The sequence below is a fragment of the Uranotaenia lowii genome, chromosome 2 (genome assembly GCF_029784155.1).
Source record: "Uranotaenia lowii strain MFRU-FL chromosome 2, ASM2978415v1, whole genome shotgun sequence".
Lineage (NCBI taxonomy): Eukaryota > Metazoa > Arthropoda > Insecta > Diptera > Culicidae > Uranotaenia > Uranotaenia lowii.
In genome coordinates, this window is record NC_073692.1 from 128887128 (window position 1) to 128910611 (window position 23484).

At 34.3% G+C, this 23484-nt stretch overlaps 1 protein-coding gene across 3 annotated transcripts in view; it reads left to right on the forward strand.

Moving 5' to 3' along the window:
- LOC129744081 (serine-rich adhesin for platelets-like) overlaps window positions 1-23484 on the forward strand; it is a 324036-nt gene that overhangs the window by 198633 nt on the left and 101919 nt on the right. The window contains exons 1-2 of one of the 3 annotated variants that reach the window (XM_055736436.1): window positions 6254-6851; window positions 17213-17272. The exons of the other annotated variants lie outside the window; for them this stretch is intronic. Coding sequence (XP_055592411.1) covers window positions 6794-6851; window positions 17213-17272 — 118 coding nt within the window. The 5' untranslated portion in view covers window positions 6254-6793. Of the gene's footprint in view, window positions 1-6253; window positions 6852-17212; window positions 17273-23484 lie in introns of those variants that run through there. 3 annotated transcript variants of the gene reach the window in all.

Below are 23484 nucleotides of genomic sequence, written 5' to 3' on the forward strand. Positions count from 1 at the left end.
CACAATCATTTGGAACAAAAATATCACTGAAAAAATTAGTCACAAAACTCCCCCCTCATGAGGCGGTACTTCCTACGACACACGGACTGGCACTAGGTGCTACAAAATGATTGATAGAAGGATCGAGGAAACCTGGAATTAACTAATTGAATGCAAAATATTTCATTCATAATCTTTATTTCCATTGTAAAACTACCTACTCTGAAACGATCAGATTATAAAAATCTATCTTATTAGCTACTAGCTGATCCCATACGAACTCCGTTTCGCTTTCAACTTGTTGTATGAATACGCCAATTGTCAAGCATTTTCCAGATGCACTTCCGAAATCATTGTTTATTTATTATTGCAAAAATATTGGACGTTCACTTTTCTGTCGTCTGCTACTAAATTTGAATTCAGAAATCAATTGAACGTGCTAAAAAATCCCCGTGTATGAATTTCGACTCGACAGTTTCATGACAACGCAATTATTGCCAAAAAGGTAAACCCCTTCCGGTGGCCTCTTATACAATCTTTGATATCTGAAATCAATTTCCTTCCCTCAAAACTCCCGTGTGCAAATTTTCAAAGCAATCTATTCCATAGTAAAGCAGTGAAAAACTAATGGACTACTCCTGTCGTAGACCCCTGGCAAAACATTTGACATCTATAATCGATTGTCCGTCCCTGAATACTACTGTGTGCCAATTTTCATCCCAATCCTTCATCCTTTCATGAAAAACATTTTTTACAACCATCATTTTTTAGCAAGCTTGAATAGATTTGACTTAATAGTTTTATCTTCGAAAGATTAAACTGCTTTTTTATCTTTTCCATCCCCTATCTAATGAAAATATCTGTTGCAGATTATCCCACTTTTCAATATGGATGATCTCCCTGTAAAATGGTATATTTAAGTTTCATTTAATTAGAAATTTCTCAAAAACCTCCGAACTTTGTTGAAGCATGTTGAAAACCCACTTTGCATGTTTTCATTTATTGTGTGTATTTTTTCGCTTTTCAATTTCGCACTGTTTAATTATTAGTTTATCTTAAATGTTAAAAGTTCTACTAATAACTTTTTGAAGTTATCAACAACAAATCATCTCGAACACACCATTTTTATATTATGAAAAAGGTTTTTTTTTCGAGTTCTGTTATTTTTTCATGGGTATAAACATCCCATTAAGAAATGGCAGAATCGACAACATTGTTCATCAATGATAACTCAAAAGTTAGAAATTGGCCAGTAAAATAAAATTGTATAAAACTCAAAACCTCAAATTTTATTATCTTATCAATTTTCTAATCCCCCTTAAAAATTCCAATTGAAGCGTTAAAATCGCAGCCTTGAACTTATAAACTCTATATCTAAAATTTTTTTCTTTCTCTATGAGGAATTCCAAAAATATAAAAATGGTTGACCTTCAAAGCCCCCCAGCAGCGGTAAAGAGCACTTTGAAAGCCATTACTATTCTAGTCAATATATTCCTAACAGGCTTGTTGTATTTTTCAATCAAAATGTAGGCTTATAATTGTATCCAAATATCTCGTACCGGTAACATGTGCTTTGAACAGTAGAAGGTACAAAAAACACCCGCCGAAATTTTCACTTTCAAATTTTTAATGCTCAGCAAGCTTCGATTTGCTATCCAGTACATGTGAGCTCTGGATGGTCGTTTCTAATAGCCTGCCTATGGTGATGGTGAAAATAATCCCGCCAACGAAACGAACGGAAACGAAAGTCGGTTCACAAAATGGGTGCCATGACTTTTGGTTCGGGGGAATAAAACCGTTGTTGTTTGGACGACCGCCTTCAAAAGGGGTCATCCGAAAATCTAAAATCATTTTTCATCATTCCTGGTCCTAATGAGCACCCATGCCAAATTTCAGCTCTCTAGCTCTTAAGGCAGCTGAGCCTATTGAAGACAAACATACAAACGAACAAACAAACGGAAATTACTTTTTATATATATAGATTTACCGCTGTGGATTACCGTTTAATGAAAGGGAAAATTTTTGGTTTTTTTTAACTTTTTTTTAAATTTTTATATAATTTATTTGTAAGAGACACCAAATTGATACATTGAGAATCGCGAAGCTTCTCTGAAATTAAGCCAAACTAAAACTCTCTCCTGTTTTTGAATTTTGAAAATTTTCACTTATAATAATTCCAAAAAACGGTCCCGTCTTATTTCTGAAACGTTTGGAAGCGTGTAGGAAAATAAATTATATTGTTTTTAAAGGATGAAACAATATATTGTCGAATCATGAGATCTTACTTCCTTCTCTCAACGAAAGAAGCATTCTGACTTCAATAGAAATTATTTTAGATAATACACAACTGTGCTTATGTGAATTTTCACAGTGCTGCCAGTTATTTTTGAAGCCAATTCTAGGTCATTTGTATTATCAATATTATCGTTTTCTTCGAAAGTAATACATTGTTTTAAACCCTCTAATGCGAAAATTATTTCAAAACAACACTAACTAAAATCAAAATATCTCGGAAACGCATGGATATTTCTATCACATACATACATCAAAATTAAATTTCATATTTTTTAAGTGATTTCTGGAAAATATCTGTTATTTCTACAAATTTCTAAATTCCTTGATAAGAACTTTCTGGAGGAATTTGAATATTTCTCAGCAAAAAAAAATTTGAAGTTTTAAGGAATAGGTATAATTTCTAAATTTTGTTTTTAGGGGAAAGTGGCGTGACGTGGGCCACTCTGAATGTCTCAGATGTGTGTTGAGATAATAATCTCAATCCAACTGTTATCGCCGTCGCTTTGCGTAAGCATATTTTTCTATATATTGTTGAGTTTAATAAATATGCATCATATGCTTCATTTATTTATCAAGCTCAAAAAAATTTTAAAAAAATACTTACATAATTAAACAAGCACCCGCTAATTTCATCGGTGGGAAACCTAAAGTTTATAATAAAAATACGCTCTTACTCTTATGATCTTAGTTTTGTCATGATCTTTCACGTGGAAAATGAATTTTTGATGAAACATCAATAAGTCACACACACGCAACCAATTTGCAAATCATAGCTTGTGGGCAATCGTGGGCCACATTTTGTGGGGTACCTTGAGCCATCCATATTTTTATGTTTTTGTACACATTAATATTTTAAAATAAGTTTTTCCTATCTGTAAAGTTTTTTTATGCTAAATGTAGAGTTATGAAAAATATTTTGTCCATCCAATTCAAGGAATTTTGCCGAAACGTTCGCGGGTCAAGTTTTGGAATCTATTCGATCATACACATCTCTCTTTTTAATTTGATCATCTGAAATAACTTTAAAATAACGAAATGAATTATGAAATTACAGTTTTGGGTCAACTCATAAACTTTGCATGTTATTTGGTCAATTTGGATTTGGTGGCCCACGATTCCTCACCATTTTTCAAAATCCAAAAAATATTGCTTTTTTTTAAACAGTCAGAATTTGGGAAAAATAACTTATTAAAAATTTAAATAAAATTGCCTTATGATACGTTAGAAATGTAAAAATAGACTGAGTCGATTTGGGGCCTTTTTTGAATTTCTAAAACCCTGGGGTCTTTGTCTTGGTCCAGAACTCATCCATGATTTTTTGCAGAATTTTTAAGGTAACGTTTACATGAGTAAATTTGAACTTTTAGGATTGTAGTAGTTGATGGTTTTTGTACCAATTTAAAAATTCTTGAAAGAAAATTTTCCGTTGAACAACTTTGTCGAAGACTGTAAATTCGTATCTTAGAAGGCAAAAAAGTTATTAGTTCTTTAACAGGGCAATGTCTTTTCGCAATAATAAACAATAAATTCAATTGACATCAATTGACATTAATATATGACATTTTGCGCCGGGGGTTTTCAGATTTTCCCAAAATAAAATTTGGTTCTTTCTCACGACTTAAATTATAAGTTATGTTTTGTGGATTTGCAAATTTTTATTTTCCAATATATTTGAGGTTCCATTTTTTCATGCATAAATTTTAACCATTTTTCAAAACACATAACATTAGCGTTTTATTAACTTTTTAAATTATAAAATATGAAATAAATTGTAATCTGGAAAATTCCTTTGTTTTTTTTGTCGCCAAAAAAACCAAATGTGAAATTTTGGGGAACATCTGAAGAATCCCGATGGAAACCCGTCAGATATTTAAAATAATCTCCTTGTTCGAGTTTTATTTAACCTAATGAAATTCAAGTTGAAAAACGTTCCAATTGCAATTCAGAAAGTAATTTTTTATGGATGATCTAAATGATTCATTAAATATTCTTTCAAAATTTGTGTTTCTGCTGTGTTTATATTTTCTCAGATCAATCAAAAATTCGCCATTTTTCAAATAAATAAACCAAACTTTCTCATCGATTTGTAACCTTTCCGATGCGCTAGTTATTGATAAATCAATCGACCTCAGTGAATAAAAAAATTACCGGCATTGGAACTACCTCTTCTGCCCGTTCACAGGAAATTGAGCGTCAAATACACCGAGAGAGACTCCAGAAATCTGTGAACCATGAACTTTTCTTTTCTGTTTTTCACTTCGGTTGCCCCCCTTTAACGATGATCGACTCCCCAAACTTTACGCATATCGAGGAAACGATGGATTGATGCGAATTGCCCACCAGAAAGAAGGGTGGTTGATGAAGATGATAACCGTTTGGAGCATAACATAAAAATGGTAACTATCCGAGCGAATCGTAACAAGGGAACAACTCACTACACCGGGAAATCTTAAAGGCGTGATGGATCAGTTGTTTCCCTCCTTTTTCCCAGTGATTAAGTTGCAATTTTAATGATTACAATTACAAGTATGTATGAAACAACTGATAATTTTCGAGTTCATAAGTACATAACAATTAAAAAAATAGCTTCTTGAAATCTAAACGAAAACGTTGATAGCAGAGAATATTTCCACTGCTCCACTTCAAATCCTTACAAGATCTGTTACCAACAATTCGAAAAGATTTCTGTCTGTCTGTCAGATTGATGATGACTCATCGGTTCGCATTTTCCTTCTTCTTGAGAGTGGAAGGTGTGAAAGTTTTGGTGCCGCTGTCGAGACCCGGTTCTCTTCTTATGTTTGGTATCGTTTCCTTTGCTTCGATTGGCGAAAACTCATCGAAGCACTTTTATCCAGATGTCTTTGAATTTATTTGGGGAAGTGGAGTGGAAGGTGGTTTCCATAAATAACGAATAATTCAACAATTATTGATAACAGAAAAATATTAAGAAATAAGGTACTATTTGAATCTGAACACTTAATTACGTCTTACGACAACACTACAGAGGCGGAAATTGGGCTTGTGGTATAGTTCAGTTGGCAAGTCAGTTGCTTCCGAGCCGATGTCAACGAGTTCGGGCCCAAGAGTAAACATCTAAAACATATTGTACGCGAGAGGTTTTTCAATAACTATCTGCCAACTGCAACGTTGACATAAAGTCACGAATGCTTTGAAGATGGTAAAACGAATATAATCGAAGCTAAAAAAAGAAACTGTTTCACTTTAAAAGACATCATACGGTAGTATCAAGCCTACGAATCAATAATAAAAAAGAACTTCAAAATAGTTTATTACTGTTTTGCGTTTTTCATTGGTTTTGGCCCTTTTTTTTTGAAAGATTTCCAGAAATCATCTCATTGTCCATGTGAAAAATTAGTTGTTTAATAATTTTGATTAAAATCAGTTAAAAATTATTGGAGGTGTGCAATATTTTACTTTGAATTTGTATGGGATCCCTCCCTCGCTCAGTTATAAAGGGTTTAAAACTATTGTATGAATCAAATTGGGCCCAAACGGTACAACTTAGGGACCTAAATGTTTACAAATGATTCCTTGTATCGTAATTTCCGACCGATTGTTCACAACACTGGTCTGTTTGACAGCTCCCCATAACAAAGAATCCTTGCTGTGCTGTGTCTATGTTCATACCCTCCCGGAAAGCAAAGGAAAAACGAAACATCCTTGCAAAATTGCTCCAATTGAAACGTCATAGGACATGCGCGCGCACGATTTTCGACCCATTGATTTTGCATTTTTGGCCAGATGTTCTCATACCGTCATACGGCTTCATACGGGTGTTTGTAGACTTGCCGGACTAAGGACGTCTGGGTATGTTTGGGGGTGATGTCGAAAAACCGGCAAGTGCGGCATCCCCACACATAGAAAATAGCTCCCGGTTTCAATGCAAACAGAGAAATGTCACTTCTTTGCCCTGTTTGTACAGTCCGAAACGTCAAAAAAGGGGTTTGCACTGCTACCTAGATTGTGTTTACACCACCATACATCTCACTGCGGATTTTCTCTGATTTTTCTGGTGCAACGAATGGTGAAAAGTGTTTTCTTTTTGTGCATCTCTTCTTCTAGCAGAAGGACAATCGCAAATGCAATCACGTGCAAGAAATCATAAAACATAGAAAGAGTGACAACATTGCCCCGACGTAATTAACTGACTCATTCAGTGTTTCTTCCCGATTCTCGGTGTTGCTTTACCACCTCTCATTGGCTGATATCATCGGCTTTCGTTTCGAGGGACATCGGGATTCAGTTTAGAAATCCGCTCGAAAAAAGTTGTGGTGTCGTTCTGTTGTTCCCGTGTGTTGTGTTGTGTTGTGTTGCGTGGTGTCGTTCTCTTAGCTATACTAAACCTTCTTTCATCAACCATTTTTGACACATTTCAGTTTGTTAAATTTCCTTCACTGTTTCAAGCGAATCAAGCGAAAATTTGCCAACATCTGCTGCGGTTTCGTGAAACTCAAGTGCACCCTCAACCTCAGCCGGGCAGCAATCATCCGGTCTGGCAATGAACTCATTAATCTATCTGATTCCTTGGAAAAAGGCCAAACGGAACCTGGCGAGGAGTAGGTGTTGTTTTCTAGTTGTTTCCATTCTTGTGTTTTCTCGTTTTACTGCAGTGCTCATTTCATAAAATTTTTCTTAAGTATTTTCTTTTATGCATGTCCCTTAGAGACAACTGCACAAGTGTAATCTCAGTGTCTAACATTGCATGCTTGTTGAAGAAAAACATGATTTTCCTGTCAAGTCATACATTTTTCGCTTTGAAAACTTTCCTACTATACGTGTGTTTATACTAAAAATAGGTCGAAACGGTGTTTTGTGTTCATTGGAAATCCTTTTCAAAAATCAATACTGGTAAAGTTTAATGCACAGAGGGGCCAAAGCAACGAGATGGCTACGACGGTATAAAATTTGTCAAATCACCTGATGATTGTGATACTGCACTCTGGCATTGCGCTTGGAGTGCCAATTTTGGAATAAAATGTGTCCTTATTTTCACAAATTTATTTACAACTTTAAAAGTTTGAAAAATGTGACAAACTAGCTATAAGAAGTTTATATACATTCTATCTATCATTCTAACTATTCATTCTATCGTTAAAATAATAAATTTCTGTAATTTTTTTTCAAAAATGTTATCAATTTGGAATCAGCATTAAGTTTTCTATGAATTTAGTTTAAGTTTGCCAACATACAAGGCCGTGCGAATGAGGGGGAGAGGGGGGGGGGGGAGGTGTTTAAAAGTAAGTGTTAACAAGCAAATCAGAAATTTGACTCGCCTCTGGCGGAATTTAGTCTTAAACCACCCTAGGCTTGAGACATTAGACTGAGTCGATTTGAGGTATTTTTGAATTTCTCAAACCCTGGGTTCTAAAAAGCTTCCTTTTGATCCAAATCTCATCCATGATTTTTTGCAGAATTTTTAAGTAACGTTTAGATTGGAAAATTTGGACATTTGTGTATGGGAAAATTGAACATTTTGTACTGAAAAATCATTATCATGTTTGTTTCTTCTGTGGAACCGAGCCTGCTTATGATTTTCGTACCAATTTATAAATTCTTTAAAGAAAATTTTCTGATGAATAACTTTGTCGAAGACCGTAACTTCATATCTTATAAGGCAAAAAAGTAATTAGCGGTTTAACAGAGGTGTGTCTTTTGGCATTGAAAAACAATAAATACAATAAACATCACTACTTAGGCCTCGTGAAGTATAAAATAGTCTTGCAGTACCTCGGTAGGCAACCAGCAGTGATGTCAATTGAATTTTTCGTTTATCGATGCCAAAAGACACACCCCTGTTAAACCGCTAGAAACTTATTTGCCTTATAAGATAATAAGTTAAGATCTTGGACAAAGTTGTTGAGCGAAAAATTTACTTTAAAAAATTTATAAATTGACACAAAAACCATGAGGTTCGGTTCCACATAACAAACAAAAATTTTGTTGATTTTTCAGTACAAAATACTCAATTTTCCCATACAAACCTAAATGTACAAATTTACTCATGTTAAAGTAACTTAAAAATTCTGCAAAAAATCATGGACAACTTTTGAACCAAAACGAAGCTTTTTAGACCCAAGGGTTTGAGAAATTAAAAAATGACCCCATATCTACTCAGTCTATTGAGACATTTCATTTTACGACACTATATGACGTTCACGAATGGAAACTAATCTTTAATTATGAATATTGATTTTCAATTCCATCAACCCTTTTTATTAAAACTCTAATCTTGACATACAAAAACTCTACCTCATCTTTAGAATGAGTTTTTATTAAAAAGGGAACTAAACAACCACAGAGTTTGAAACGCACCATTTCAACTTCAAAGTTATTTCATCGAATACTAATTTTACACATAGACAAGTTGGACATCATGTAACAGGTGTTTACCTCTCACGATGGTTCACAGAAAAAGTAAAACAAATCTAAAATCTAATATCTTCTTCTTTATTACTGAAAATTTTGATATGAAAAAAATCTTTGATATAAAAATGGAGGCGTAAATATGTACGTACACGAACTACTGTTGCATGGTTCATCCGATTTGCATACAATTTTTTATGTGTTCGTTTTTGCGCTGAGCAGAACGAAACGGAGAAATTATTTCGAAAATGTGTTCGTGGAATTTGATAATCAAATATTTAGTTTTCATTCGTATCAAATAAAAATCATGGCACCCAATTTTCCGAAAAAAAAAATCATTCAAATCACCCAGAGTAAAAAAGTGCCAAAAGCAATCAAGGTTTACTGATGTTCATCAATATTTATTTATGTAGGAAATTTTGGCGCCCATTTTCATTGCCAATGTACTCTTCACGAGGCACCAGTAAAATGGATGGGTACTTAGATGTGATTTTTCAGCTTCCTTATGAGGTGAAAAAAAAACGCAATAAACTGATAAGGAGCATACATTTCTGAAAATAGTCATTTTTGCTTCAGAATCAAGGTAACTTTAACATTTTTTAAGCTGATTTACCCAAAGCTTGCAAAATTTGCGGGTTTTTTCGGACTTGCGTGGATATTGATAAAAAAATTAAATAGTTCGGTCCATAAAAGCACGGATTTTCCAGAATATTTCACTTAATCACTTTAAAATCAAAGAAAATCGGTCATTAGGTCAATTTTTTTTAATTTTAACGTTCTAAAATGAATTTTTTGAGTGAGTTTTAACATAATAATCATGAACGGTTTCAGGATGTTAAAAATAGCATTCAAAATCTTCTGATGTGTTTCAATAAAAAAAAATGATTAAAGTACTTTTCTTTTTGATTTTGTTTAGAAGTTCCTGAAGTTAGCCCGGGTTTTGGATTGAAAATTTGAAATCAAATTTCCGGATAATGTCAGGTTTTGAGATAAAATAGCCTGGGTTTGCGTAGCCCAAATACGTGTTGTTATCATTCTGATAAACCCAATTCAATCCGTTATTTTGTTTTGTTCATTTTCCGACGAAATTAAAGTACGTCATACTACTCAAGAAAATGTATATTCTACAATATGACTTTTCCATTTTCATGGGAATTTCATGAAGGTAAAAAACCAATTGAAAAATTAGAAAATATTAGATTATTTCCTCTTCTTCCTTTCCTGTTTACATGCTTAAAAACTAAATGAAATTTAGTATAAGGTTAACTTTGCAGATATAAAACTCATAATTTGATTCAACACTCTGTATCTGAAGTCAAAAAATCAGTGTTTATGATCCTCTGTTAATGAAGAAAATAATGTAAATCGGAAAAAAATTTATTCACCCTATTTTACCAATGCAGCTTCATGAACATAATGGTTTCTGCCTCAACTAAAACTTTTTCCTTGTTTTTTTTTCATTATTTTGTTATTGAAATAACTTTTGAAAATAGGTTAAAATTATTTAAGACAGACTTTAAGTAATTTTGAGTTCTACGAAAAAAGTAATGGATGTTTTCTATTTATTTACTTTTCCTCATTTAGCGAATTTTGTTTTAAGCCAATTGAACATTAGATATTCTTAGAGCGCAAATCTAATCGTTTTGCAGGTTTCAACAAATTTGTTAAATGAAATCAAGTTTTTTTACTTCCTGTAGTTATAGAAAAAAAAACTTGTACGTAATCATATTTTTCCAAATTTTATAAAACTGTTGAATTTTTCTTTTTTAGATCATTCATCATCATCATCAAAATATGATCCTTAATTGAATGAAGTATAATGAACAAAATCAGAATCCGATTTTTTCTTAATTGTAGGATTGATTGTTCGTCAGTTATCAATGATTGATTTAACTTAAAACTGACACATTTCAGAACTCCATATCTTATTATTTATTTTTATTTTTATTTACATATGTTACTTTGATTTATCGGCCTAGCGGTGAAAAGTGATGTCCTTTTTAGAAGGGACATCTAAAGATTATGAAATTTTTATATAGATGGATAGAAGGTTAGAAGAAATGAAAGATGGTGAAAATGAGCGGGTAGAATTTGTCTAGAAGCATTACCATCACATACCAAATTTTTGTTCCTCACGAGCCATCTTTCATTTCTTCTAACCTTCTATCCATCTATATAAAAATTTCATAATCTTTAGATGTCCCTACTAAAAAGGACATCACTTTTCACCGCTAGGCCGATAAATCAAAGTAACAAACAAAAATTACGGTGATTAATCTCTTCCTAAAAATTTATTTACATAGTATTTCGTCTCACGACAAACTCCATATCACCACAACTAAATGTGATGGTTCAAATTTGACAAAAGATTCGAGTTCAGGACGCCTAAATCTACTAAATCAATTATTAAATCATATGCACCAAAATGATTCTCCCTTGAGATAAGAAATAATAATATAAAATATAAAAATTATTTTTATAGTGGTAAGAAGTGATTATAGAAAAAAAATCTAGTTAAAAACTTGTCTTCTCAAGCTTCATATTTTATTTTAATTTTCAAATGAATTTACCGTATTTTACAGTACAGGTTTTATTTTTCAATTCAATCAATTTTGAATTTTTCGTGTGAGTTTCACAATTTACATTTTAAATCGCGATTATTTTTTTCCAAATTCAAAACACTACAGACACATTCCACGCGCTTGTAATTCAAATAACACAAAAACATCAAAAAAATAGAAAAATAATTTTTTTACTTGTTTGTCTAAGTTTGAAAATCAGATTTTTATGTTGGAACAAGTGTAATTGTTGACAACTTTTACAATTTAGCTAACTATTTTTTATTTTGATTTTTTTTAATACGTTTTGAAACCACTGCTGATCCAATTGTTTTAAAACGGAATAAAATCACAAATGAGTTAATTCACGTCACAAAAAAAGGAAATTTTTAAATTTTACGAGAAAACTTTAACATTGTAAAACAAATAAAAATAAGATCTTCTTTGAAAATGATGAAACAATTCTGAAACACTAAATTTTATAGAAATCGGTTAGAAGCCAGCTGAGTTACAACAGTAAACTGAGTCGATTTGGGGTCATTTTTGAATTTTTCAAACCCTGGGGTCTCAAAAGCTTCGTTTTGGTCGTCCAAAACTCATCCATATTTTTTTTCAGAATTTTTAAGTAACGTTTACATAAGTAAATTTTAACCTTTAGTTTTGTATGGAAAAATTGAATATATTGTACTAAAAAATCAACATAATTTGTTTTGCTACTGTGGAACCGAGCCTGGTAATGGTTTTTATACCAACAACTGAACAACTTTGTTGAAGACCGTAACTTAGTATTTTGTTAAGCAAAAAGTTATTAGCTGTTTAACAGGGGTATGTCTTTTTGAATAGATGAACAATAAATTCAATTTACATCACTACTGAATCCCCGCGAAGTATTGCATGAAAAATAGTCATGCTATACCTCGCTAAGGCACCCAGCAGTGATGTCAATTAAATTCATTGATAATCAATACGAAAAGACATACCCCTGTTAAACAACTAATAACTTTTTTGCATAATAAGATACTAAGTTACGGTCTTCAACAAAGTTTTTCAGCGGAAAATTTCCTTTAGGAAATTTATTAATTGGAACAAAACCATTACCAGGCTCGGTTCCACAGTAGAAACAAAAATGATGTTGATTTTTCAGTACAAAATATTCAATCTTTCCATACAAACCTAAAAGTTCAAATTCACTCATTTAAACGTTACTTAAAAATTTTGCAAAAAATCATGGATGAGTTTTGGACCAAAACGAAGCTTTGAGACCCCAGGGTTTGAGGAATTTTATTTGTTCGTTATTTTCAAATAAAAAAAAAACAAAAATTTGGAAACAAGAATCAGAAAAATATTTTTTTGGTGAATTTTTAAATGAAGACTGTAAGAAACAGTAGTAATTTTAACATTTAATATCTTAATATATTGCTATTCAAAAGCCAGTCAAAGAAAAAAATTAGGAAAAGATACGGAAAACTTATGATTGTACAAATTGGAATAATAAAATATCACTTTTTATAGTGTACATAGAATTTGAATTTTCTAAAGAATTGTTCAAAATAACTTGAAATTTCTTGACCTGAATTTAGTTTACTACCCTATTCTGTTTAAACTTAGTGAATTAACGTCACAATTTCAAAGAGACAACTTTGTTCGTTGTTGCTCAATCGAGAAGCTACGAACATCAAATTTTGGGTTATTGTTTTCTCTATAACTTATTTGAAGTCGTCGATATCCAATTTTCAAAGTGATATGTATTAAAGTCAAAATGGTCAATTCAAGCGTGAATTCACGTCACGAAATCAAACAACTTGAATTTGTTAATGATCAAATTCTATTCATTTTGGAGGAAATTCAATTTGTGACCGTATGCTACTATTTTTTTTATATTTTCAAGTAAATTGGTTGACTTCTAGAATGATAACAGTTCAGAAAAATCTGGAAATCTTTCAATCAACCCTTCCGTTGAAAATGAATAAAAGAAATGTCAATTTTGAAGAATAATATATAACAATAGTTATTATTTTTCTCTCAATTAATCATGATTAATTTTTTACAAGATCTGACATTTATTTTAGAATTCAATTTTTTTCTAAATCTGTGTTTTAAGAATATTTGTTTTTAATTTTTAAAACTAGACTGCGTAGAAAATATTTCGGAGCAAAATTTCTAGTTCAGAATAAGAATCATCATTTAGAAAATTTTCTCAATGACTTACCGAAAATATCATTGATTTGAAATTTCCATTGTGATTTAATTTGGAAGTTATGATTTATTATATCAGTTAAATTTATAATTTTTTTAGTTTGTGTGATTGGTATGAGAAAGAAAATGATTTTTGAAATCCATTTCCTTATTTCATGTGTATTTTTGGTATTGTTATAATTTTTAGTTAAATTTAAACTTCGAAACTGGGTTTTTTTTAATTTAAATTTTATTAACTACTAGCTGATTTTACCCGGCCTTGCTCGGGTTTACATAAAATGTAAATCGGAATAAGTCGTTTGACTTTTTGAAATTTTGAAAGCTTTTTGTTCATCATTATAACAAATTGGATCATGTTTGGCCATGTGAGCTTTGTAGGTTTTGTTAGTCTTCTTAAAGTTTTAATTGGGATTATTAGCAAAGTTTATCGTTCTCATATTATTGAATAACTAATAGATAGTTTTTAGGTTTGCTTATAGAAATTTGAAATAGTTTCCCTTAAATGCTTATCCATTCTATCACGAAAAACATTTCAATCTAAGGTTGCCAGGTTGCCCGGATTCATCCGGATTTGCTAGAACATTTGAATCAAAATTTGAGGTAAGTCCGGTCTGGCCCGGTATTCCGGATTTTGTAGCAAAAAGCCCGGATTTTGCCCGGATTTATTCACATCAATTTTAAAACGTGACATAAACTAAGATTTTATAATTATTATAATTTTTAATTTTTACGTTCAAAAAGAAGTTTTTAATGGCAAGTTTTAGAAATAATCATGACTCGTGTTTGGAAGCTTGATATACAATTTAAAATCTGCTGATGTGGTTTGTTGAAAAAAAATATTGCAAGTATATTTTTTGTTATTTTTACTGAATAATTCCGCAGCTTTGACCAAGTTTGCCCGGATATTGCCAGGATATCGATTTGAACATTTTGAAATCAAATGCTGGCCAGGTTTTTTGATAAAATTGGCTGGATTTGTCCGGTCCAGATACGGAAATTCTGGCAACCTTATTTTACCATTTTTTAGGAACCTTGAATTGAATTACCGATTTTTTTTATCAAATGATAACATTTTTTTATCTTTTCTATGGGTTATCTAGTGAAAATCCCATGTATTAAACTTGTAAACAAATGTTAACGACCTCTTTTCAAGATCTTCCATGTAGAATGGAATACCCATTTAAGTTTTATTTTGTACTTAGAAATTTCTAAATAGATTTCCGCTGAAACCTCTGCATGTTTTCAATGTGCTTTTTAAGCTTTCTTATAATTGGATGGTAGAATTGAATACATGCATAATCAATAATAACTTAAAATTTAAAAATTTACAAATTAAATTAAATTGTACAAAACTAAAATCTTCAGATTAAATTACTAAAAGTTTCGTGCGTTGAATTTGGTTTTAATTTTTTTCATAAAATTAACGTTTAATTGTCTAATTCCTATTGTAAACTAAATTCCTACACGGCAATCAAAGTGTTGAGATCGCAGCCTTGAACTTACAACCCTAAGTTTTATTAATTGTTTCCCTATGAGGAGTTCCGAAAATATGAAAATGGATGTTCCTAAAAGCTGGAATATAAGTTTTCAGTCCAAATAGTTATTCAACTGAAGAAGTCAATTCATAATAAACATGAATTAATGTATCCATACTTTACACACTGCATATTCTAATAGATTCACCGTTCTTCTCAATATATTTCTAACAGGCGAGTAGTTTTTTTTATCCTAAATGAAGGCTTATTATTGCAATCAAATGCTTCGCACCGGTATCACGTGCTTTGAACAGTAGAAGGAAAAAAAAACCGCCAAAATTTTCACTCTCAAACTTTGAATGCTCAGCAAGCATTGATTTGCTATCCAGTACACGTGAACTCTGGATGGTCGTTTCTAACGCCCAGCCCATGGGGGTGGTGAAAGCAACCCCGCCAAAGGAAACGAAAATCGGTCAACAAAATGGTGCCATGACTTTTGGTTTGTGGGAGAAAAAACGAAAGTTGTATGGGAGGGTCCCTTTTCTTAGGTGGGAAGGGCTCATAACTATTACTAAAACCTTACCCTGGTTCAACTACATCTCCGTACCAAATTTCAAGCTGATCGGTTAAGCGGTGTGGATTTGTATAAGGTGCATACAAACAAACAAACATATATAGTCCAACTCATCTTTATATATTAGATTTCTTCCGTTTACATACTTAATATTGTATTCACTGTATATCTGTATAAATCATTGCACAACTTTTTTGGGTCTGGCTATTTTTTCTTGCTTCCATTTTACATCACGTCTTACAGTTTTAGCTCATATTCAAAAAATGTTTGAAGTGCTTTTCAAATAAGCATTTATTATTCCAACGAATATCGCGAACTCTGTTTTTGAATTCAGTTAAACTATTGCTATCACTTTTACGGGTTCGATTCCCGGTATCGGCCAGAAAACTTTCAGGTTCAAATTCCATTAGTTGCCGGCAGGTAAGATTGGTCTCTGAAGGTTGGATGCCTTTGCTCGACGAACCATCGGCCATGGAAGCCTCAGAAGTAAGTCAAATGCCAAACCAAACAGACATAGACAGGAGCCACACATACATACATACAAACATAAAATTTTAGATATATTGATTTGATTGAGAATGATTTTTGAAAACGAAAACGTAACGAAAGTGGCCCGAGTTGTACATCCCCGCGTTTAGACGTGGTTTGGGTTTGATTGAGAAAATTAAGTTTGCCCCAACCATACGGCTTTATGCTAAAGAAAAGTAATTTTAAATCACAAATGCACGAAAATATTTCATTAAGAAAACAAATGTAATCAAGATTAGAAAAGCCAGTAGTTTTTTTGAAATCATAGAACAAGGTTGGAATTTAAAAAAAAAAGTTTATGACCTTACACCTAAAGAAGAGGTTGTAAATTTTCAATGCCGCTCTATGCCAAAAATGCGCTGAAACATGTATCATATCAAAAAACGATGATTGGAAAAGCACTACTGGAAAAAAGATTCGAGCTCCCAAGCTGCCTTACCACTACATTCAAGCAAAACAAGATTTTCATCCTATAAGACAATTAATCTCAGAAGCCAGAAAATCAAGAAAAAACTGCTGTCGGGTGGTGAAAATCGAACTCACCATAACTTTAACCTTCATCTTGCCAATCTGACAGCTCAACCAGTGCACTACCTGAGCCAGAGTGAAGTTCGGTTGATAAATTCTTGTTTTAATACTGACTTTATTGGAATCCTTCACATTTTTCTTTGAAAACTACCAACGTGATACAATTTTTGAAATTCTCCTCTTTTCGCCAATGTGTTTATTTTATTGCAGATCGTTTTCCTTGATCGAACTTCAAATGTAACTCGTTGATAAAACCATATGAACAGCATAAAAAAGCTGTGGATCTATGCAAAAGCCTGAAAGCAGGCTCCATATTCAAAACGAAAACGGACCTAAAAAGTAGCTAATAAATGTTTCATGATTTGGTTACCTACTGGTTTTTATGTTTCCATGAAACCATTTTTTAAGGCTCTGCTTAAAAAAACAGTTTATAATTATTTAGAGTTTGGAATTCTTTTTGGAAAATCCGCTAATCTAACTATCATTAGCCATCGAATGTTTCATATAATTTTTGGAAGCTATTTCTTAACATTGAAGTTTTTACCCCTTATAAAAATTTTACTAGAAGGTTAACCCACAGTATCAAACTGACTAAGTTTAAGCCCTGTGTTTTCGTTTCATGTTCGCCATATTTACGATATTGAATAATGTAAACATCCTAATTAGTTTTGCTTTCTATTTTTTTCCATTTTCAGGTAAGCTCGCAGCACATCTACTTAAGGAAAAAGATGATCTTAAACCAACCAAAGAAACAGGTACCTACATACATGCCCTTTTTTTACATAACAAAAAACGCCAAAAACTTTGAAACCGATTCAACATATTGTGCAACACCTGTGATTTAAATCAATACTGATGTTATGAAATCGCTTGGTACATCTTTGTACCTGAAAATGATCACATTTTCATATGTGATGAAAGAAATTAGAGAAACATGAACTATCAAAGAACGAAAGAACATAAGCCGTAAATATCATGAAAATTTCGAAAAAGATACAACGGCTCACCGACAGGACTTGAACCTGCAATCTCCGCTTCGGTACAACGGCGCGTTAGCCAATTCCACCACGGTGAACGTGATGGAACCGGTGAACACGAGCAATCGAGCTCTGCCGATCAACTGCTGGACCTTCTATCGAAACACCATGTATATCCCGCGTGTGATCTTTCCCTCTATTGATCTCTCTTGTTTCTCTAACCCCACCCATCGACTCGGGATTTTAGCCGAGCGAGCACATGGTCGATTGCTTCGGGTTTGCCGCAACTTACGGTCAGATGAAGAAGCAATCAGTGCCGCTCAAGGTTCCGAGCAGACCAGTTACACAGGGAGGTGTTGCTCTGTTGAAATCAATACTGATGTTATGAAATCGCTTGGTACATCTTTGTACCTGAAAATGATCACATTTTCATATGTGATGAAAGAAATTAGAGAAACATGAACTATCAAAGAACGAAAGAACATAAGCCGTAAATATCATGAAAATTTCGAAAAAGATACAACGGCTCACCGACAGGACTTGAACCTGCAATCTCCGCTTCGGTACAACGGCGCGTTAGCCAATTCCACCACGGTGAACGTGATGGAACCGGTGAACACGAGCAATCGAGCTCTGCCGATCAACTGCTGGACCTTCTATCGAAACACCATGTATATCCCGCGTGTGATCTTTCCCTCTATTGATCTCTCTTGTTTCTCTAACCCCACCCATCGACTCGGGATTTTAGCCGAGCGAGCACATGGTCGATTGCTTCGGGTTTGCCGCAACTTACGGTCAGATGAAGAAGCAATCAGTGCCGCTCAAGGTTCCGAGCAGACCAGTTACACAGGGAGGTGTTGCTCTGTTGAAATCAATACTGATGTTATGAAATCGCTTGGTACATCTTTGTACCTGAAAATGATCACATTTTCATATGTGATGAAAGAAATTAGAGAAACATGAACTATCAAAGAACGAAAGAACATAAGCCGTAAATATCATGAAAATTTCGAAAAAGATACAACGGCTCACCGACAGGACTTGAACCTGCAATCTCCGCTTCGGTACAACGGCGCGTTAGCCAATTCCACCACGGTGAACGTGATGGAACCGGTGAACACGAGCAATCGAGCTCTGCCGATCAACTGCTGGACCTTCTATCGAAACACCATGTATATCCCGCGTGTGATCTTTCCCTCTATTGATCTCTCTTGTTTCTCTAACCCCACCCATCGACTCGGGATTTTAGCCGAGCGAGCACATGGTCGATTGCTTCGGCCAGCGATGCCACACATACCGATTTTCCGGTATTTATACCGATTTTTGAGCAAAATTTTGACCAAGAATCGGTATATACCGATTACCGATTTTTGGCAAAACATACCGATTTCATACCGATTTTCAAGATTTTAACTCAATATTCATACCACTTCAACATTTCCACTTCATTCAAGCTATCCTCGTGAAGGTCCCGAAGACAAAGTTCGGTAGCTGGCGTGACGTAACTTTGATCTGTACAACTTTTAAAGTATTCTGCAAAGATCTCCACGGCTCACTCTCATAATTCGTTCAGTTGTTCGCGCTGTTTTGTTCCTTTGTTCTGTTAATTGATGCACTATTATGGTACTAAACCTCAAAGCCAATGGACTAAGCTCAAGGCTGATATTTGACCTTCTGCGACTGCCAATAGAAGTTCGTTAATGTCAATCTCAATTGACGATCGCATTAAAGCTCTTGTCTCGTGAGATGCTAACTTTTCAAGGAAATACATACACCGTTTGAACATAATCATAATCCTTGTTCAACTCGTCGCCAGATGAGGTATGTCGAGATTTGAAGTGCAATCAGATACACGGTATGTAATTTCATCGTTATAATCTTCAATCCTTCTGCATCTTTTTAGCCATATAAAAAATATCAATAAGTACCTAAACTGCAGAGATCGCAGAATTAAAGACCACGTCAGGCAAAATGGGTTTCAGTTATAGTAAAACTATGTATTTTTTTTTATCTTTTTCGGAATAACATCTCCTTTAAGAGCACATCTCTAATTTATTTTCGCATAAAATTTTTGGATTTTCATACGACTAATGCGTGATTTTTCATAAAATAAAATTATTTTTTTATTGGCTATAAAAAATGAAGCAACAACTCTCTCAACTTTCTGCAATCATTTCTTTTTCTAATCGCTAGAACTCATATTTAATACTAGAAGCTGAATTGGCCAGATTGCCGAAAATCCATAAATAAAACGAAGACCATCAACTTGGGCCCATATTTATCTCGAAAGTCAAAAAGCCATGGGATTTGTAAGTGCTTACTAAATTAATTGCATTATCGAATTTGTCAAATTCATATCCCACTTTAGCCAAACATCAAAGTCTCAAGTTTTTACTTAATTTATATGCCTAACCAACGTGTAACCTGAAGGTGCTCGCCATGCCCCTATTTTTCTTATCAAACGGCAACTTTTGAAATACATTTCCATTCAGTTATGATTACTGGGAAGAAACACTTATTTCGGATTTTCTGCAGAATTTTTATTTGTGATTTTTGCTTTCGTCAGCAAAAGCAGATAGTTTTAAAATTAAAAAAGAATGAACAAGTCATAACAAACATAAAGTTTTGTTTAAATTCCAAAACCGTCATTTTGTGTAAACTAGTGTTACCTAGAACCAAGTTGCGGAGAAAATGCAATAAGATACACTAAAACACATTTAGTCAGCTAGTTATGAACTAAAATGAACATTCTTGACTTGCTGTTCATTGCAAGCATCTACTTAAATAAAAATGCGTTAAGAAGTTGAAAATGTAAGCATTCTTGAATATCCACCTTAAATACCGATTTTCATACCGATTTTTAGGATTTACATACCGATAAAAGATTTTTTTGGGTTTCAAAATACCGATAGAAATGTGGCATCACTGGCTTCGGGTTTGCCGCAACTTACGGTCAGATGAAGAAGCAATCAGTGCCGCTCAAGGTTCCGAGCAGACCAGTTACACAGGGAGGTGTTGCTCTGTTGAAATCAATACTGATGTTATGAAATCGCTTGGTACATCTTTGTACCTGAAAATGATCACATTTTCATATGTGATGAAAGAAATTAGAGAAACATGAACTATCAAAGAACGAAAGAACATAAGCCGTAAATATCATGAAAATTTCGAAAAAGATACAACGGCTCACCGACAGGACTTGAACCTGCAATCTCCGCTTCGGTACAACGGCGCGTTAGCCAATTCCACCACGGTGAACGTGATGGAACCGGTGAACACGAGCAATCGAGCTCTGCCGATCAACTGCTGGACCTTCTATCGAAACACCATGTATATCCCGCGTGTGATCTTTCCCTCTATTGATCTCTCTTGTTTCTCTAACCCCACCCATCGACTCGGGATTTTAGCCGAGCGAGCACATGGTCGATTGCTTCGGGTTTGCCGCAACTTACGGTCAGATGAAGAAGCAATCAGTGCCGCTCAAGGTTCCGAGCAGACCAGTTACACAGGGAGGTGTTGCTCTGTTGAAATCAATACTGATGTTATGAAATCGCTTGGTACATCTTTGTACCTGAAAATGATCACATTTTCATATGTGATGAAAGAAATTAGAGAAACATGAACTATCAAAGAACGAAAGAACATAAGCCGTAAATATCATGAAAATTTCGAAAAAGATACAACGGCTCACCGACAGGACTTGAACCTGCAATCTCCGCTTCGGTACAACGGCGCGTTAGCCAATTCCACCACGGTGAACGTGATGGAACCGGTGAACACGAGCAATCGAGCTCTGCCGATCAACTGCTGGACCTTCTATCGAAACACCATGTATATCCCGCGTGTGATCTTTCCCTCTATTGATCTCTCTTGTTTCTCTAACCCCACCCATCGACTCGGGATTTTAGCCGAGCGAGCACATGGTCGATTGCTTCGGGTTTGCCGCAACTTACGGTCAGATGAAGAAGCAATCAGTGCCGCTCAAGGTTCCGAGCAGACCAGTTACACAGGGAGGTGTTGCTCTGTTGAAATCAATACTGATGTTATGAAATCGCTTGGTACATCTTTGTACCTGAAAATGATCACATTTTCATATGTGATGAAAGAAATTAGAGAAACATGAACTATCAAAGAACGAAAGAACATAAGCCGTAAATATCATGAAAATTTCGAAAAAGATACAACGGCTCACCGACAGGACTTGAACCTGCAATCTCCGCTTCGGTACAACGGCGCGTTAGCCAATTCCACCACGGTGAACGTGATGGAACCGGTGAACACGAGCAATCGAGCTCTGCCGATCAACTGCTGGACCTTCTATCGAAACACCATGTATATCCCGCGTGTGATCTTTCCCTCTATTGATCTCTCTTGTTTCTCTAACCCCACCCATCGACTCGGGATTTTAGCCGAGCGAGCACATGGTCGATTGCTTCGGGTTTGCCGCAACTTACGGTCAGATGAAGAAGCAATCAGTGCCGCTCAAGGTTCCGAGCAGACCAGTTACACAGGGAGGTGTTGCTCTGTTGAAATCAATACTGATGTTATGAAATCGCTTGGTACATCTTTGTACCTGAAAATGATCACATTTTCATATGTGATGAAAGAAATTAGAGAAACATGAACTATCAAAGAACGAAAGAACATAAGCCGTAAATATCATGAAAATTTCGAAAAAGATACAACGGCTCACCGACAGGACTTGAACCTGCAATCTCCGCTTCGGTACAACGGCGCGTTAGCCAATTCCACCACGGTGAACGTGATGGAACCGGTGAACACGAGCAATCGAGCTCTGCCGATCAACTGCTGGACCTTCTATCGAAACACCATGTATATCCCGCGTGTGATCTTTCCCTCTATTGATCTCTCTTGTTTCTCTAACCCAGCGATGCCACACATACCGATTTTCCGGTATTTATACCGATTTTTGAGCAAAATTTTGACCAAGAATCGGTATATACCGATTACCGATTTTTGGCAAAACATACCGATTTCATACCGATTTTCAAGATTTTAACTCAATATTCATACCACTTCAACATTTCCACTTCATTCAAGCTATCCTCGTGAAGGTCCCGAAGACAAAGTTCGGTAGCTGGCGTGACGTAACTTTGATCTGTACAACTTTTAAAGTATTCTGCAAAGATCTCCACGGCTCACTCTCATAATTCGTTCAGTTGTTCGCGCTGTTTTGTTCCTTTGTTCTGTTAATTGATGCACTATTATGGTACTAAACCTCAAAGCCAATGGACTAAGCTCAAGGCTGATATTTGACCTTCTGCGACTGCCAATAGAAGTTCGTTAATGTCAATCTCAATTGACGATCGCATTAAAGCTCTTGTCTCGTGAGATGCTAACTTTTCAAGGAAATACATACACCGTTTGAACATAATCATAATCCTTGTTCAACTCGTCGCCAGATGAGGTATGTCGAGATTTGAAGTGCAATCAGATACACGGTATGTAATTTCATCGTTATAATCTTCAATCCTTCTGCATCTTTTTAGCCATATAAAAAATATCAATAAGTACCTAAACTGCAGAGATCGCAGAATTAAAGACCACGTCAGGCAAAATGGGTTTCAGTTATAGTAAAACTATGTATTTTTTTTTATCTTTTTCGGAATAACATCTCCTTTAAGAGCACATCTCTAATTTATTTTCGCATAAAATTTTTGGATTTTCATACGACTAATGCGTGATTTTTCATAAAATAAAATTATTTTTTTATTGGCTATAAAAAATGAAGCAACAACTCTCTCAACTTTCTGCAATCATTTCTTTTTCTAATCGCTAGAACTCATATTTAATACTAGAAGCTGAATTGGCCAGATTGCCGAAAATCCATAAATAAAACGAAGACCATCAACTTGGGCCCATATTTATCTCGAAAGTCAAAAAGCCATGGGATTTGTAAGTGCTTACTAAATTAATTGCATTATCGAATTTGTCAAATTCATATCCCACTTTAGCCAAACATCAAAGTC